Source organism: Nannobrachium achirus (genome assembly GCF_963921795.1).
Source record: "Nannobrachium achirus genome assembly, chromosome: 8".
Lineage (NCBI taxonomy): Eukaryota > Metazoa > Chordata > Actinopteri > Myctophiformes > Myctophidae > Nannobrachium > Nannobrachium achirus.
In genome coordinates this window covers 11,780,078-11,799,799 of record NC_137817.1, presented here as the reverse complement: position 1 = coordinate 11,799,799, position 19,722 = coordinate 11,780,078, and the positions used below count along the sequence as shown (strand labels likewise).

The 19,722-nt window shown below is 42.4% G+C and overlaps 1 protein-coding gene across 2 annotated transcripts in view; it reads left to right on the top strand.

Annotated features, from left to right (window-relative positions):
* Positions 1-19,722, top strand: part of actn4 (actinin, alpha 4) — a 77,834-nt gene that overhangs the window by 52,702 nt on the left and 5,410 nt on the right. The window contains exons 4-19 of one of the 2 annotated variants that reach the window (XM_080730866.1): positions 56-142; positions 931-1,018; positions 2,595-2,673; positions 2,994-3,075; positions 6,034-6,119; positions 7,513-7,605; positions 11,205-11,330; positions 11,652-11,756; positions 12,747-12,894; positions 13,585-13,735; positions 14,283-14,391; positions 14,764-14,904; positions 15,591-15,773; positions 17,003-17,137; positions 18,221-18,400; positions 18,799-18,945. In XM_080730866.1, coding sequence (XP_080586992.1) covers positions 56-142; positions 931-1,018; positions 2,595-2,673; positions 2,994-3,075; positions 6,034-6,119; positions 7,513-7,605; positions 11,205-11,330; positions 11,652-11,756; positions 12,747-12,894; positions 13,585-13,735; positions 14,283-14,391; positions 14,764-14,904; positions 15,591-15,773; positions 17,003-17,137; positions 18,221-18,400; positions 18,799-18,945 — 1,940 coding nt within the window. Of the gene's footprint in view, positions 1-55; positions 143-930; positions 1,019-2,594; positions 2,674-2,993; positions 3,076-4,534; positions 4,621-6,033; positions 6,120-7,512; positions 7,606-11,204; positions 11,331-11,651; positions 11,757-12,746; positions 12,895-13,584; positions 13,736-14,282; positions 14,392-14,763; positions 14,905-15,590; positions 15,774-17,002; positions 17,138-18,220; positions 18,401-18,798; positions 18,946-19,722 lie in introns of both variants that reach the window. The other variant, XM_080730865.1, reaches the window with a different exon arrangement.

Sequence of the window (19,722 nt, the reverse complement as noted above, 5' to 3'; positions counted from 1 at the left end):
GAAGTTATGATGTGATAACGGCATTAATCGAAGTGATGTTTTTTGTGTCTTGTAGAAATCGTGGACGGCAACGCTAAGATGACCCTGGGAATGATCTGGACCATCATCCTACGTTTTGCCATCCAGGATATCTCTGTAGAAGGTACAACTACCATGAGAAAGACTTTTAGCCCATTCAGAACGGGTACACGTTATTGAGTATCATTATTTTATGCTTTAACTATTGAAAAATAGCAGATATACAAGCTCACAGCTTGTAGATCTGCTATTTTTGAAAAATCGTGAAAATTAGAATTTTGACGCGATTCTATAAGTGTCTTTTGAATCCTTCTAAGATCTTTTTAAAAACCTATGTTCCTATGTCAGAAATCTGGCCAGCCATCGTCAAAGAAAAGGTCCTTTTCACTTAAATGGAGCTCAGTTAGTCTGTTCTTGAGAGACTACTATGTCAGTGGTTCTCAAACCTTTTCATGTGAAGGACCCCCAAAATGATATGTATTTGGCCACGGACCCCCATCTCAAAATATTTAGTTCCAGGGGGGACCCCCCAGAAGCAAAATTTTAGTTACACACGTTCGCTTTGAAAATCCACATATTCAAAGATTTGCTCACATTTTCGCAGCTTTTTCAAAAATAGCAGATCTACAAGCTCGCAGCGCGGCACTCGGTGCCGCGCTGTGAGCTTGTATATCTGCTATTTTTCACTAGTTAAAGCATTCAATAATTCTAGGCCTAAATGGGTTAATGTTTTCATGATGTAGTAAAAAATAAAAATAAAAGCCTAATGGAAACAAAAAGCCCTGAGGCTGTGTTTCCATTGTGGTCCTCTTCCTGACCTGTATATCATGTGATGATGAAGTGACATTTCTTGGGTCTTAATTTGACCTTATTGACCATAATATTGTGTTCAACGTTCCCTTGCTGCCACAGAGACCTCAGCTAAGGAGGGGCTGCTGTTGTGGTGCCAGAGAAAGACGGCTCCCTACAAGAATGTCAATGTGCAGAACTTCCACATCAGGTAAATACGTGCATACACTTGTGCACACACCAATGCAAAGACCTCACTTCAGCAAATTGTCTAGCAGTAGCACAAACATCATATAAACAAAACTTGACTTCGGTCCATTATACATCCCCTTTAATAATACCAATTTGTATTGTGTTTTATATCATTTTTATCGTTGATTCGTCACCTTTACAACGAGGTACAGATTGTAAGCATCGGGCATTCGCGGCATGAGCTACACAGCCAAACGTGTGGGTAGCACCGACCCAAGATTTACCAACATTCGGTCCATTATATCTCCCTTTAATTGTGTTTGATATCATTGTTATCTGTGATTTGTCACCTTTACAACGAGGTACAGATTGTAAGGATCTGGCATTCGTTGAATGAGCAACCTAGCAAAACGTGTGGGTAGCGCCCCTCGAAAAAATGCGAAAAATGGTCTGGCAGCCCTGCAATACTGTTCTTTTGGTGTTCACCTTTGTTGCTTGGTTCATTGAATGATTGCACTCTCCCACAGTAATAAGGAAAAGAAAAAAACAACACATATTGGCCATTTTTACACTTTGTTCATTTTAAGCTCAGTGTCAGGGAAGCCCAAAATGAGAGTAAATGCCAGCAGAACAGTATTGCAAGCCATTTTGGCAAGATTTGGTCGGCGCTACCCACACGTTTGACTGAGTAGCTCATGCCTCGAATGCCCAATGCTTGCAAGCTGTACCTCGTCGTAAAGGTGACGAATCAACGATAGAAATGATATAAATACAATACAATTTGGCATTATTAAAGGGGAGATATAATGGACCGAAGTCAAGTTTCCTTTCTTTTTGTGCTTAGTTTATTTCGCAGCATGATACCGGTTCAACTCCTCCCGTTTTCCACTGCAGATAGTGGCCTGTCAACGTAACTGGTTGTCATAGTGACGGCCCATGAAACTGCCTTGACGCAGTGATAATTCTAGTGCAGATTCTCTCCTTTTTGTAAAAGAGGAAATGAGATGGCTCGGGGTTCATGCTGCTGACAAATCAGCAGTCTGCAATGTGTTCGGGTCACCTTTTCGTGTCGCCTTGGCTTGCTTGAAACCAAAACGTTGGTGACACCAAAACAAAGTACCAGGGGTACAATCCACAGGTTTTGCCCAAAGGAAATTCAAGAAAGGCAAGTAGGGTAGAGCCGGAACCATGTCGTGGAAAAGCACCACATGTGGAGAAACTGCCACAGCAGTTAGAAATATGTTTTTTGAAGGCACAAAGACTGGCACATGCAAAGCAAGGGTTTACATTATTCACTCAATGTCAAAACTCCAGGAATATTGCCTTGACCATTGTAACACTGCCCCCTGCTGGATGGGAAGCAATATGATTTCACTGCTTCTCTCTCCCCTATACTGTATATTGCTGCAGTACTCTCAGCTCACCTGTTTTTGGAGACTGGAGAGTTTATTTTATTTATTTTTGTCCCTCCCTCTGTCCATTTGCAGAAGGTGGGACCATTCGCTGTCTCCCCGATCTTAAGTTTGCCATCTCCGTTTCTCACAATCTCTGCCATCCCTTCTCTCTTTTGTTTTCTCTTTGTTACAAACTCGCAGCTGGAAGGATGGCCTTGCCTTCAATGCTCTGATCCACAGACACAGGCCGGAGCTTATCGACTACGACAAGCTTAGAAAGGTGAGAACACACTATCACTTGGAAAGAATATTTAAAACTTGACTTACTCTGGAACTGTTATAGCTCTGGAACAGAGGAACACACTAACCCTTACTCAATTTCACTCAAGGCCGATGTCAGCCCACGTAAAATGTCTTGCTCTTTGTGAACCCAAACAGACTAAAACTATAAATCAAGTTTCTAAAAAATAAAGGCTAATAAAGGATGTTTTCAATTCCTTTTTATGCTCAAATGGACCCAAAGTGAAACATTTAAAATGGTGTCTTTCTCTCACCACTGGCCAGTTGTCCATCATCTAACAATACGATTGGTTGTTTTAGGACGACCCGGTGACCAATCTGAACAATGCCTTCGAAGTGGCAGAGAAATACCTGGACATCCCCAAGATGTTGGACGCAGAAGGTATGGCCTTAATTTATCGTGGTGGTGGTGGTCCATTGTCACCTGTATATTTTGCCAGTATGTCGATTGTCGAGCAATTAAATTGAATAATCACATGTATAAGTGTGTTGTGTTGTGTAGTGAAGTGCATGTGTAATGTGTGAAATGTAATTCTTGTCTGACGTAACTTAAGTGTGTGTGTGAGAGGCGATGAGCTAAATCGGCTGAGGTTTTGGACAAGGTTGACGCCTCCCTAGGCTCGCGATGCAAAAGGGAGATGGAGAGTGGGAGACCTTTTGGGTCAATCGCGTCTCTGCTGAAAAAAACAGTGGTAGCGGGCGACGTGAAAATAAAACACCACTTTGGTATTTCCCCTTTGGTATTTCCCCCCCTTTTTCCTGCATAGTACTGTGTTTTATTTGTCTGTCATTCTATGTTAAATGTGCGTCTCCGCAGAAAGCACAGTGGATGTGGGCGACGTGTAAATAAAAAAATAAACACTTCTTTGGTATTTTATGAAAATGTTGCTACACTCAAACTCATGTTCCCTGCCATGAAGGGGGCTTCAACCTTGTCCAAAACCTCAGACGATTTTGCAACTTACGTGTGTGAGAGATGTTTCCTGGAGTCCAGTATGTGTGCAGTGCTTTATAAAGTTGTTTGTTCCAAGCTCCTGACTGACTCTATAGCAGGAAGTATGAGAGCACAGCGACAACAATGGAATGAACTCCCTCCCCCCGTCCCCTTTCACTGATGCTGAATGTACTATATTTGTACCTCTGTATTACCTGTAGCTCCATGTTTACCCTTACTGCCTGCATTTATCATTCCATTTACCTTTGGATGTGTTGGAATGTCCTGTCTGCCCCCTGTATGGGCAAACATTTAGTTTCCCGTTCTGTGTTTGTTTGTGTTAGCCAGTCTAATATCTAGGGATGGGATGATACGCGATATTATCGTTTATCGTGATTAAAAAAACACTCACGATAATCGTATCGTGGAGATTTAACATATCGTGATATCGTCCTCCGTCATGCACTGGGATCAATTCATCTTTTATTTGCAGAGCTACATATCCGGTACCACTTAAACCCTCTATAATTGGTAAAAGGTACAGGTACTTATGATATATGTACTTGATACAGTCTTTTTTCACTCTATTAAATGTCTTTGCCAAAAAAATAGCCGATCTACAAGCTCACAACGCATCGCATCACCCCAGGATAATGGATTTTGATTATCGCGATAATATCGTAAATCGCGATTTCTTTTGCCACAATAATCGTGATATGAAATTTTCATATCGTCCCATCCCTACTAATATCCCTTTGTCTGTAACATAGTGCACAACTAAGTATGAATTACCTTTCAGTGTAGCAGTTATACGTTCTGTTTTCTGTATGTGGATGTATGTATAATCACCAGTCCTTTGTCTTGCCTGTATATGTATGTGTATATAACCACAGTCTTGCCTTCGTAGACATTGTGAACACTGCTCGTCCAGATGAAAAAGCCATTATGACCTATGTGTCCAGTTTCTACCATGCCTTCTCTGGAGCACAGAAGGTACCCTCCTGAGTCCCTGAGTCCTTTAACCCCCCCTGATACTAACACCTCTCCGTGTGCTGCTGTTCTGTCCGGCATGGCTTCTGTCCTCGGTCTCTCTCTCTACAGCACTGGGATGGCCCTGGGCCTAGCTCAGGAACCTGGATGTGTTGGGACACACGCATAATACACACATACACACACACCCACCCACCGCTCAGGCACATGTGTGCACACACACATTTTGATCTCAGTTAGGCTGGTAGAAGCAGTAAATGTGTCCCATGCTGAAGTAACTGTAGATACTGTATGTCTAATCATAGGACTGTGATTTCACAGCGCAGATGTGAAGTCCATTACTTGGCATAGTGTGATTACAGTGGCTTCTAGTGCAGATTGGTAGACAGCGGTATCTGGAATGTGATCTTGAGTTGTATGTTTTTAGTCTTTACTTTAAATGGGAAAATTACATTCGTTTCTAATTCGCTTTTTTGGAGGTTTCCTTGGGTAACGTTGTATCATACAGTGTGTATGCTTATGCTACAGTGATCAACCATCACAATTTGTAGCTGTAGCTTATTGTTGGCAGATTCTGTGCTTTACTTTTCATATTTTGTATCGTCTGCACAGAGCTCTGTCCCCCACTGTTTCCATCAACTCCTCTGCTCTCCCCATGGGCCTTTTGATAGGACGGTAGCTTATATGGCTCTTCCTCCTCCAATTAATTATCCTCTTCACTTGGAAGTTGTTTGTGTGCCACAGTCTCAGGAGAACTGTGTGCACGTGTGTGTGCGCATGTAGGCAAATATGTGTGTGCCCGATGTTGCAGCTCTAGTCTGAAGTTCTAAAATAAAGTTACATACAGTACACACTCGGGTACGAGGATTATTTATTTTATTTTCCTAGACAACCTAAAAATGTTAGATTCTACGTTTTACTGCTTCTACCAGCTTTGCACTTTATCATCACCATAACACATGTTTAAACCCCAACCACAATCAATAACATAGACTGTCAGTGGTCTATGAACGCTTGTTGGCACTTGTGTGTATGTGGAGTATAGTAGTGTGTCCCAAACCCTGCACTTGTGACTCCCAACATCCACTCGCTCTTGGAGCGGACCCTTAATCTCTTTCTCTCCCTCCCCATGTCCTCTGATTCCCTCACATCCCAGCCCCTCTGTTGATGAGGGGTGGCTGGTGGTGGCGTTAAGGGACCCTGCAGCTAAGGAACCAAGGAGCATCTCTTGAAAACAAACAAACAAAAAAAAAAAAACTCTCACACGCCCCCTTTGCTAGGCAGTGGGAACACGCACCCCCCTCCTTTGGGTAGCTTTGGCTTCACTCCCTGTCTCTCTCTCTCTCTCTCTCCCCCTCTCTGTCTACTGCCACCCTCTCTGAACCTCCTGCTGGTTGCTGGGTTGTGTGACTGTAGACATCGTTGGCACGCTGAGGCCAGACGAGAAGGCCATTATGACCTATGTGTCCTGCTTCTATCATGCCTTCTCTGGCGCGCAGAAGGTGAGCTCTGCCACGCTCCGGCCCACGCTTCAGGCTCACACACACACACACACACACACCATGCCTTTTACACTTTCACTTCCTATTTTCAACGCTTTTACACCCTACAGACTTCCTAATATTAACCATGCTTCCCACAATATGACCCGAGGTGGATTTCCTTCAAGCATTTTAGAGTTATATTCTGCCACGAACCTGTCATCTCGTGATGTCCGTGATATCGGGGTTTCTGTGGCATAGTTGACATTATCCATGTGGAATATGTTATTCCATTCCCAAGCCAATAGTCCTTAAAATATACCCGTGCCCAAGCTCTGTGATTGGCTGAATGCATGGCGGGAGTGCTCTTTTCGGTTTGCATCACAAGCCTCAGGGCTTCGCTGTCGGTGCACCTGCCCTGGTTTTCAATCTCAAGTGATTTAGAAAGTCGATTGTGGGAAACATCGGTTAATGCAACATATCTCTTCAGCCATTAACACGATCATTTTGATGTAAATATTAACTTACATTATCTATATACTGTCTGTATTAACATGGAGGGGACAATTATTATTTTTTTAATAATGAGATGGTTGATTTTTGTATGGTTACTGCTTATTTAGTTTATATTTATTATGATAATACTGTACATTGTCTTGAGTTTATGAACCCAAATAAGCGATGGAAGCTTTTTAAACAAGAAGTGCTTAACTGAGTCAATATAAAGTCTGTGTGTGTGCTGTTTCTTTGTTCCAGTGGTACAGTAGTGTAATATCCTAGGCAGACCTACTGCTGGTGACCACAGCGCTACACGTCCTGTAACTAGATGTACTGTATGGACCGACCGCTCCTGGCTTGACGCAGGAGACGCATGTCGTTTTTTGAAAAGCACAGAGTGATAACTGGCACATATTAACTAACCATTGTCAGCCAGAAGCATGTTTCATTAGCTCGTATTTATAGGGCTAATGCATTGGATTTGTATATTTCCAATTTGAAACCTACGCATATATTTTGCATGTTTTAGTATTTTCTTTTATTTTTATTTTTTAAGAAAAGCAACCTGTGCCTGGCCATGTGTTTAAATACATTATGAGTCACTGCTTGTGTGTGTTCACTCAAAACACTAGCGTTGAGAGCAGTCATTGATCTAACAATGTTTAGGAACCCTAATGGAGGCACTAATGATGAGCAAACACTAAATAGATATTAGACAGTTTGAGTTTCATGTGTGTGACGGTATGGTACAGTATCTCAGCTGTACTGAGAAAAATCCCACCAGCTTCGTTTGGGTGGCAATAAATGCACTTAGATTCTTACTGCACTCACTGATTTGTGTGCACATTGAATGGCATTGACTCTATCTTTTAGCCAATCATTATGAGCGTTATTGACTTCTCTCCTTCTGCGATAGGCCGAGACAGCGGCCAATCGCATCTGCAAAGTGCTTGCTGTCAACCAGGAGAATGAGCACCTGATGGAGGACTATGAGAAACTGGCTAGTGATGTGAGTAGCGCGCACGCACGCGCACACACACACACACACACACACACACACACACACACACACACACCATTGGCCTAATTCACAAAGCACACAAAATTGGCCTAATTCACAAAGCTCTTATGTTAGTGTAGTTCTGCTAAGACAGACATCTGCTACATTAAGGCATCATAGGCTATTGTGGTCACACTTGCACTGAGACTTGTTCATCTCTAAATGCGTCACCTTGAAAAAGAAATACAAATAGGTTTGAGTTTGCCTCATGTCTATAAGCCCAGTTATGCATCCTTACTTAAAAAAAAACATGCAATAGATTGTTTAACAGACATTTATTTTATTTGATTTTATATCTTTCGATAAATATTGGGCACAGAAACATTTAGTTTGAGGTGTGACACTATTGTAATTGATATTGCATAAAGGCATTATAACCAGTAAGACTCCCTAATCGGGAGATAAGCGACCGTCAGGTCGCAGCGTGATTTTAGGCCAAAATGTGTAGAAGTGTGGAAAAATGTGTATGTAAAAATCGGCCTGATGGTGGCGCTATATGGGACAGATGCATGTTGATGAGATGAGTGTAGCCATACTGTGTAACGATTTGCGTGATTTTAGGTCAAAATCTGTAGGAGCAGTGTGCAAAAATGTGTTTGAAAAAATCTGCCTGATGGTGGCGCTATGTGGGACAGATCTAGCCTGACACTTCAGTCCGCACATCACCACCCCCTGCTGGTGGGTGGTACGAAGTGTGTGATTGAGTCGGACGCTAGCAGTCAGGCAAGGACAGATCTATGTTGATGACATCAGTGTAGAGCAAGTGTGTAGCGATTTGCGTGATTTTAGGGCAAAATTTGTAGGAGCAGTGTCCAAAAATGTGTTTTAAAAAATCGGCCTGAAGGTGGCGCTAAATGGGACATATCCATGTTGATGAGATGAGTGTAGACATACTGTGTACCGATTTGCATGATTTTAGGGCAAAATCTGTAGGAGCAGTGTCCAAAAATGTGTTTGAAAAAATCGGCCTGATGGTGGCGCTATATGGGACAGATTCATGTTGATGAGATGAGTGTAGACATACTGGCCCTCATTTATCAATGGAGTGTAAAAAATGGTCTATTTTTTTCACCAAATTTTGCGTAGGACAACGTGTGCACGGCATTTATCAATGCTTCCTAAACAGACACACCTGGCGTACATTTGATCCCAGCTTTGATAAATGCGCAGGCTGAAATTTAAATAACACGCCCTTAATTATTCTCGAAACGCCCCGATTTTACGACTAGAACGACCTGAATACGACCTAACAACGAAAGGAAAGCCAATAGAAGAGTGTCCACGTCCCACACAGACCACGCACGCACGCACACACCACCAAGCCCAGCAGCATTTAGGTTCACTGTGGAACCATTATTACCATTTATTTTGTATAGTAGCCTAAGCTTGCAGCCTACATGAGTGAAACCACACCAGTCATTGTCACAAATGGAATATATTAATTTAACCCAATATCGGCGACGCTGCAGTGCGCGTTTGAGTGGTTACAAAAAAAAGAAAAAAAAAAAGTACGCAAAATCATGTATTCCCGAAACCACAGGATGCCGTGCATGCGATGTTACTCTGAGAGATACTGACAAGGAGGCAGTTATAATCTGAAGGTTTGAAGCGTCGGGTGGGTTTTATCCTTAATACATAACTCCATAAGAGGACACACTTGTATAATACCTCACGGTCCACGAAAAGAATGTCACGGTCTCACTCTCACCACGTCGGGTTTCATCATTAACTCCAGCATAGTGTAAGCCTACTACAGTACTGTAGCGACTGTATAAATTGAGAGACCCCACAGTTACGTTTTGGATATAAATTTAACCCAATTTCGGCGACGAGCACAATGCGCGTTTGAGTGTTTGAACTTGCAATCATGCACCGTTCCCGCACGGGCGGGTCTTCTCCCCGCAGCGTGCGTGTGTTGGGCTGGGCACAGCCAGGTTTGGACCTTCGGGTTTTATCCATATTTAAAAGGACTCGCGTCACTGTATAAATTGGAGGCTCACGCCTCACGGTAAATCACAGCGGCGCCACGCTGGACCCGAAAATGCTCTCGCATGCGTTCGTAGGCTATAATGTGCTTGTTCTGAGCCAGGTCTGCAATCTTAAGATTTAGACTGTTAAAGCACTTAACAGTAGATTGCTTCTATATTGCTAGATTTTAATTGCTTGTCATTGTAACTTGGAAATAAAATCGGCGTGCATGTCTATGATGTAGCTGGCTATAATAGGCTATGCTTTTATAAAATGTAATATTTTCACAGGATTATTTATTATTGTGTTGGATATACATTTTCGAGTGGATACATGTGTCCATTGCCTGTCAGATAGTTAGACAATGCTGCTCCGCACGTCTACAATGGAACAAAGTGGTGTAGGATGATTCCTACACCACCTCAGGACTTGACGTGAGATTTGATCCTACCCTAGACCAAAGTCAAAGTCAAGTTGAAATGATAAATGTCGAGATTTCCCTAAATTTCGGTGTACACCCAAATTTTGATCTGCACCACGTTGATAAATGAGGGCCACTGTGTAGCGATTTGCGTGATTTTAGGGCAAAAATGTTAGGAGCAGTGGCCAAAAATGTGTTTTAAAAATCGGCCTGAAGGTGGCGCTAGAAGAGGGCCATGTGAGAAATGAGGGGTGGGGTCTCCGCGCCGCCTTGGCGGACGAATAGGTACCGGCCCCGGCTCTCCCGGACGCTCCTAGCCCGAGTTACGGCATTTTATGTGAGCTGAATGGCTCATAGCAGTCATGAGTTTCTGTATTATATCTAACAAACACATTTAAGAAATCAAATAATGATGAATCAGACTAAGCATGTACTATCAAATATGAGCGTGTGCTCATTTTGCAAATGGGGCCCAATGACTTAATGCTCTACTTGATTCATTTACCTCTGTTAATTGCACCAATTCCATTGTATATCCTCAAGTGCAGAATGGTATTTATTTGTTTTAAACACTTAAAGATGTAATAGATACCGATTTCCTCCCGCGAGGGAAATTCAGTATTTTCAGCCCAACCCAGCTGATTCGCTGCCCACAAGGAGCGTGTGAGCAATTAGGGGTTAAGAGTCTTGCTCATGGACACACATCGACAATGCTAGCCTGGCCTGGAATCTAACCTGGGACAACCAGGGGCTCTGGTTCCCCAGGCGGGCTCCCTAACCATACAGCTATGCCGCCCCTTGTACAGGAATTTGTCTTGCTGGCAGCAAGACAGCATTATATTTGCTTGGTGCAAACATAATGTCACCTTGATTAAACATACTGACACAAAAACAGTACCTCATACACACATGCAAAGGAACAGTACAAGACATGATATTAGATTCTGCAGATATATTCAGTAATTCTGTACATTCATAGCATAATAGTATAAGTGCACATTCCATAGTTACAGAGGAACATGTAACCGTAGTGTATGTTGAATAGAATGAATAGCATGCTATGCTGTTCGTGCCTGACCTTTTGTCATTCATCACTTCTAAGCCGATTTATTTTCTCTGCATATGAAACTCATTGATCTCCTTCCATACCTCTCCTCAGCTGTTGGAGTGGATCCGTAGAACCATCCCCTGGCTGGAGAACCGGGCCCCTGAGAAGACCATGGCCGAGATGCAGCAGAAGCTGGAGGACTTCAGAGATTACCGCCGTGTCCATAAGCCTCCCAAGGTTAATGATCCCTTTACAATGGATTCTGTTTATAAAGTGCCGTGGAGTTTTATGTTGTGATGAATGCTTGCTTGTTTTATTTTTGTAACCAGCATTTAGAAGCAGTGGTCGGAATAGAGATTGTTTTGTGTGTGTTGTGTATGTACATGAGACAAGTAAACATGCACTAGTTGGAAAATCATGCACTCGATAGTGGATGTGGCAATCTTGAGTACAGGTGAAGTTGGTTAGAAGAGATTACAACATGGTGGGTGGGTGTGGATGTGTTTCTACAAACTGTACCAATACCATGAACCAATGACTCCCGTCTCTTGTGTACAGGTCCAGGAGAAATGCCAGCTTGAGATCAACTTCAATACGCTGCAGACAAAACTTAGGCTCAGCAACAGGCCCGCTTTCATGCCCTCGGAAGGACGCATGGTGTCTGTGAGTATAGATGGATTTGTATCTTTGAAAGGGTAAACAGGCGAAGAACTGTTCATGAATTTCAAGATCGTTACATAACAGTCTCAAGATCACATAAGAGTTTCAACCTTAAAGGGGAGTCACGAGTGCCACTCATTTTATATGACCACTCATTTCCTATGTCATTAATATACCTTAGAGTTGTTGTGAAATAAGAAAAGAAAAAAAAAATACGAAAGAAATCTGTGTTGCCTCGAACTGGAGGATTGATTGTGGGGTCATGTGATCAGTGACATGAAGGAGTACTCTGTGGCTTTGGATTGACATAGTTCAAAGATGGGAATGATTGATATTCTCCTTTAACATGCATAAACACCCATGTGGGGAATATGTCATGAAATGATTGTTATAATTTCATTAAAAACGTATTGTTCTCTGATAAACAATTTCAGATCCAAGTTTAATCTTAACGATCACCTTCATGCATAAAACAATACGTACAAAGAAACTGAAATAAATAATTAAAAATGATTTAACTCATACCATGCCAAAAAGACCATTTCTATAATAAAATCGTCTTTTTAACCATGGCCTTCCCTGCCAATCGTTTTTTCAAAAATGTTTTTTGGACCTCCAACAATGTACTAGGCATGATCGTGATCGCGAAATTGCATGTTTAACCCCCATACCAACCACATCTTTCAAACATGGCAGCCATGTTTGTTTACATTTGAAGAAAACATAAGGGCTGCTATCTCCTGAATGCCTGAACGGATTTCCAAGCAGATCTTTTTGTTTTGAAAGCTGTGAAAAGCGTTCACATGTGTAGTGCATGATCTGTGCACGAATTGTGCACCAGCGTGCACACTATTTTTTAACCCTTTGTAGTGTACCATTTTGGTGGCAAAACGGCAATATAAGAGTTCCCACTTTACATATGGCACCGACTGTGTTAACACTGACACAAGTGGAGGTGACTGGAATTACTGATTGATGCGTCCTCATCCTCAGGACATCAACGGTGCATGGCACACCCTGGAGGGAGCAGAGAAGGGCTACGAGGAGTGGCTCCTGAACGAGATCCGACGCCTGGAGAGACTCGACCACCTGGCAGAGAAGTTCCGCCAGAAGGCAACCATCCACGAGTCATGGACTGACGGTACAGAGGCACTGTTTTTACAAAGTTACTCACACAGGACACCCAAGTTGTTTTGACTGCCCTGGTAACTCACTAAAATGTAATGCGCTAACACAAGGTCATGACATTGTGGGTTTCCGATGTGATGGTATGAGAGCTTCCCTTGATTCAATGGGAAAAGGAAATGGGCTTTGCAGTTAGTATTCACTTGCATTTACCCCTGAAACTACGTGTAGAGCTGGGCAAACCGGAAAAATAATTTACTAGCATAGTAGGGATGTATTCTTTGCAATCTAAGTCAAACTTCTTTCAGAGTAATTACAATTTGTTTGGAATCAGAATCCTTACTTGTTAGCCCCACCAGCCCCATGCCATTTCATAATCACAAGCCATCCCAAAACAATTATTGTTATTTGTTCTGATACTTAAAATTGCGTATTTCCTGGAGGGACAGCATGCACCTAAGAGAGGGGAAGATAGTGGGAGAGAGCGCAAGCACTGATTGTAGGCACGTCTCGAACGCACTTACTTTTGACAGTCTATGAACACTAATTTCTGTCCAAAGAAAATCACAATTGATAAGATGACGGTCATCCTTTTAAGTGCAATGGTGAGATATAGCTCCTGTAGTTAAAGATCGGATCGGCTGCACTGTTAATAGTCTGTCATTTCCATATAACTTATATTTTGATTGCCTGCATGTGTCTGCAGGTAAGGAGGCCATGCTCACCCAGAAGGACTACGAGACGGCGTCCTTGTCAGAGGTTAAGGCGTTGCTACGGAAACACGAGGCCTTTGAGAGTGACCTGGCTGCTCATCAGGACAGAGTGGAGCAGATAGCTGCCATCGCACAGGAACTCAAGTAAGGAGGGTGGGATAGGAGTGCTGGGGGGATTTAAACTGAGGAAGAGCAGTTATAAGATGAGTCCGGAGGAGAGGGGAGGGTGGGATGATGGTTGGCAAGGAATATCACCTGAAACACTAGCCATGTGTTGTTTGGAGAATATCGGTTGCTGCCTTCAGGCAGGAGATATGGTGTTCCAGCAATGCATACACTAAGGTCAGACTAAAAAGGTCCTTTGTCCATCAGTTGACTTTGAGGCTTAATCAGGTGTTTGCCAGGGGTAGGCTATGTGGTGGACATTGCTCTTGTCTTTATATAAGTAATATTGTTTTAGTTTTTGTGTTACTGTACATCAAATGTGTGTATGTGTTTTGCATACATGGCTGCTGAGTCGCAAGACAAATTTCAGTGTGAGCTGATAAGGTACTATATCATATATCGCATCAAGAAGAGGTGAGAGATCAAGGGAATGAGGAAGAGAAGAAGATATAGGAAATGGAAATGGAAGTAATTAATTCAAACAGTTTGTTGTTAAATGACTTCTCTCTCTTTTGTGCGTTTCCAGTGAGTTGGACTACTATGACTCTCCCAGCGTGAACGCTCGCTGTCAGAAGATCTGTGAACAGTGGGACTCGCTTGGCACTCTCACGCAGAGCCGCAGGGAGTCACTGGAGGTAAACCACAATTCTCCATCCTTAACATAAATATATGGTGGTTGGTGCAAACCTTTAGCCAAAAAATGTCCAAGTGCCGTGATGGCACCCCTTCTGGGTGCCCAGCCTTGGTCACTGAATAAACATCTACTGGATAGCCTTTTCGGTTTGTTACTCACTCAGTGGTGGGAACATGTTTTTCCAGATTTTTTAAGATCACAATCTGTTCATTGTTTAAAAAAACACACATGACTGTATTCTCTTTCCCAAACCCTTTTTTTTTAGATTTGTTTTCCTTCTATGTGTGCGTTATTTCAATAAATCTTTCACCCCATGAGTAATCCAATAGACATGCATTCACACCACCACCTCCCCCTTTTCTCTGACTAACAGAGGACAGAGAAGCAGCTGGAGTCGATAGATGAGCTGTACCTGGAGTATGCCAAGAGGGCAGCGCCCTTCAACAACTGGATGGAAGGTGCCATGGAGGACCTGCAGGACATGTTCATTGTCCACAACATTGAGGAGATCCAGGTATGGTAAACTTTCTGTGTATTCCATGCATACGTTAGAACAGGAAGAAGAAAAAAAAGATCTCATAAAGATGGCCCAATGTGCTAAAGGTCTTGGGAAGATGTTGCCCTGAAGAGATGAAATTGTATGCAGGCAGATGTGGAATTATCTGCGAGAGACCAAGGTCAACTAAAATTGAAAAATAAAAATAAAATGTTTGTTAACCTTCGTTTTAGTTTTTCTTATTAATTGTCCAACAGTAACTGAATACGTATATACTGAATCCTACACCTGACAAATACCCAAAAGTATGGAAAGAACTAAAACTAACACTAAAACTAATAAAGACTAAACTAAAATTAAGCATTGTCACAAAAATAAAAACTAACAAACCCGCTCTAAAAACAAATGAAAACTAACTGAATTAGAAAAAAGAATTGTCAAAACGAACAAAACTAAATTATAATGAAACATCCAAAGTGATTATAACCTTGCGAGAGACGGATTGTGAGAGTGTCTGTACATGTGTGGAACAGTTTGTTGACACCAAATTGTAGTATAATCGGAACAATGTACACGTCCGCCGTCCGGACCCTGGCAGCTACGCGGATGTGGCAACAATAAATGATGTCCCTTAATGCTGACCCATTCCTCCTTCTCCTCCATTTGTTTCTCCTCTGGTCCTCCCCTCTTCCCTGCCCCCCCAGGGTCTGATCACTGCTCATGAGCAGTTCAAATCCACCCTGCCTGATGCCAACAAGGAGCGGGAAGCCATCCAGGCCATCCAGGCTGAAGTGCAGAAGATTGCCCAGTACAACGGCATCAAGCTCTCGGGGACCAACCCCTACACCACCATCACACCTGAGAGCATCGACAACAAATGGGAGAAGGTGGGTTGGAGTACTTTGACTGGAATAATAGTGTTATTAGTGTGGTTGCCCGACAGGGCAACACACTGTAGTTCTGGGGAAACTTTATTTTCACCACTAGATACACTTTTTTTGTGAATTGAGATGCCATTGGAAATTTATGATCAAAAGTGATAAAATACGCACATCTCTTGAATAAGGTGCTGGGTGAAAAATAGCAAAATTGAAGAGAAACCCGCACACTTTGCTCCAATGACTGACTTTTTGGAAATTTATGAAAATCAGATGCAATTGGAAATTGAAGGAAAAACATTTGAGGAGTGGTGCTAGCTCGAGTATTCATGGGTTGCATTTGTAGTCCTAACGGCCATGTTGAGGACCAACACAGGTGTTTCTATTTGTTTGATTGGCACAGAACTAATGTTCTATGCCAGTCAGAACACCTGTGTTGGTCCTCAACATGGCCGGTGTAGGACTACAAATGCAACCCATGAATTGGTTGAGCTTCACATGACGGTTAACTTGCTGCAGAATATTGTCACGGCAACCACACTTGCAATTTCCAATTGCATCTTTCTAGTTTATCATTATTGTGGGCTCGCTGAAAGGCGAGACCAGTATGTTATACCAAAAACTTTATAGACCAAGGTTATTCTCCTCTAAAAACTGACCGACAGTACAAAGGCAGGGCCCTTAGCCAATGAGGAGCAGCGTCCTTGGTGACATCACCACCAACAAGTGCAACCTGATATAAATAACAACAACACCCACATTTGTAGTATGTTCTCCCAAATCTTTAGATACTAAAGTAGATAAAATGTAGGAGTCTCAGAAGTAATGTTGGAGTGCCTGTTGGGCAGATCTTTATGCCCATACATGGTGTTCCATGCGAGCCCACACTGTTTCACAGGAACAGTATTTCTAGTTATTATTTGTTCTTTGTTTATTTATTTATATGTTAATACTTTTTGGGTGCATTGCACCAGGAGATGATATGGTTTCTTTGTTTCCTTTTGACTTCTTATCGAGTATTAGCGTGATTCTGTTTACATTCTGTTGCGTGAGTCCTATTGATTTCATGATAATCTTTCTGGTTTCATTCAGAATAGTTTTCAAAATCAGTTGGCAGGTCAGGCCCTGTGTAAGAGACAGTTTACACTGTCTCCATCTGGTGGCTGGTGTGTGTAGGTTCAACAATATTATAAATAATATTTGAAATAATATTGTGTTGTGTGTATGTACGTGTGTAGGTGCAGCAGTTGGTGCCCCAGCGTGACCAGGCCCTACAGGAGGAACTGTCCAAGCAGCAGTCCAACGATCATCTAAGACGCAAGTTCGCTACTCAGGCCAATATTGTCGGGCCCTGGATACAAACAAAGATGGAGGTACGGAATAAACTCCCCAGAGACCTTTATTATAGATGATGTATGGCAGTAGAACAAGCAGGAATACATTACCGCCAGGGGCTTCATTTTAGGAAAAAAGGATTGGGGTGGCAAAGATAAGTTACCACTTAAGCCCCTTATTTACAAAATAGCGACAATAGTGGATCTACAAGTTCACTTGTACATCCTCTATTTTGGGTGGATGTTCCAAAATGTTGGCTTATAATGAGAGTCGCAAAATAGGGATTTGAGGTTGAAAGTGGTTAATGAATGTATTGTTGCAAACAAGAACGTGCATAAGTATCTCTACACATGTGTCACATATTCATGGGTTGCATTTGTAACTACATAGATATTGGTCTGGAATCTCTGTATGGAACCTGCATTTCTCAAGGGGTGGATTAAAAAAGAAATTTAGCCGTCTGCAGTTAGTTCTCAGGACAATATTGTTTGTCACTCAGTGTTGATTTTATCGACTAAAACTATGACGAAAAATGTTTGTCGATTGCATTTTTTATCACTGACGAAAACTAAATAAAATCTAAGCTGTGATGACTAAAACTAAGACTAAATATATTGACAATTTCGTCAACAAAATAAAAACTAGACTAAAACGTTAGGGAGGGACTAGTGGAGAAGAGAGTCATTTTATGTATGGTTGCACTCAGGTGTTGCATACTGAAAATAGCAGATCTACAAGCTCTCACAGATCTCACGTGCATACCCACAACGCGAGCTTGTAGATCTGCTATTTTCGGCACACATTTTCAGCACACAACCATGTGTAAAATCAGTCATTACGTTGCCATCAAGGCCTGCCAAAATACATTTCAGTTGACTAAATCAACTGTAGATTTCGTTGCCAAAAATCTTATGATATTTAGTCGACTAAAATTAGACTAAATACTTTTCAGGTGACTAAATTATGACTAAAACTAAATTACATTTTATTCAAAAGACTATGACTAAAACTAAATGTCAAAAACAACACTGTTGTCACTAGACACAGAAGAGGGTGCAACTCTGATGGATGTGTAAAGGTGATGTACTCGTATTAACAAGACATTGAATTTATGTTTCCAGGAGATTGGCAGGATATCCATCGAGATGAATGGGACTCTGGAGGACCAGCTGACCAACCTGAGGGAGTACGAGCAGAGCATCATCGACTACAAGCCCAACATCGACCAGCTGGAAGGAGACCACCAGCTGATACAGGAAGCTCTCATCTTCGACAACAAGTACACAGCCTACACCATGGAGGTAATGCACGCGCACACACACACACACACACACACACACACACACACACACACACACACACACACACACACACACACACACACACACACACACACACACACACACACACACAACACACACACACACTGCTTCGGGACACTCTGATCCCTTTTGTTTTTGTGACGATTTCTTTCTTTTATATATGTTTCCATTTCACTTTTTTATGTATTTTCATTTGACTTCATAATTGTTCATTTAGGTTATTAATCAATACATCCGTACAGTAAACCATGTTTTAATGTACTACAAACACTGTAATGTACTATTCAACACCTCGACAAGAATGCAACGGTTTGAACGTTTCTATCTTTCATCCACGCTTCCTCCTTTTCTCTCCCTCCATCTCTCCTTCCCTGCAGCACCTGCGTGTGGGCTGGGAGCAGCTGCTCACCACCATCGCTAGAACCATCAACGAGATTGAGAACCAGATCCTAACCCGCGACGCCAAGGGCATCAGCCAAGAGCAGCTGCACGAATACCGCGCCTCCTTCAACCACTTTGACAAGGTCAGGGGCGGAGCTCTGGGGTCAAGGTTCTCGAGATACTCGTATGTTCGATGAGTATTACGGAGTATAGTGTAGTGGGTGTTGAGGTCTTTAACTCATTTGCTGCGATTTTAAACATAGCTGAAGTCAGCAACTGCCAAATTGTCCTTACCTTTTAACGTGGGCACGTGCGCGCATCGCGCAGAATCTGTGCATGTATCATGTAGGTGGCGTGTAGATCCGACCACAGCTTTCAAATAAAACAATCCCATTGGAAAAAGATATATCCGTTGTCAGGCTGTATCTGCCACTGTTTACATAAAAACTAATGTAAAAGGCTGGGCTGTGCGCTACGGTCCTGCGTGGGCACGTTCGCGCACATACAGATGATCTGTGCGCAGATCATATGCCAGGCGGGTAAAAGACTCATAACAGTTTCCCAAAAAAAAAAAAAAAAAATTGTTTACATGCAAAACCTATGGAAGCGGAGCTATGACGCGGCCTCAGACCGGATACGGAAACCTAGATCCGGTCAAAACAGGAAATGCGGCCGGATACAGTTAGGAGGCGGGCCTAAAGGGTCAGCGATAAACAGCGATCATACTTTTAATTGTTTTATAATGATTAAAGCTAATTAAATCTTCGGGTTGCTCAGGCATGGCAGGGCGGTACAGTGGGAAATCTTCGGTTTCGTCGGGGATCGCGGCAAATGAGTTAAAGACCATAATCAAAGCCACATTCTTACAAATATGCATCTTATATTTTATTGCATACACGGCTGAATCACCCACTATAGAT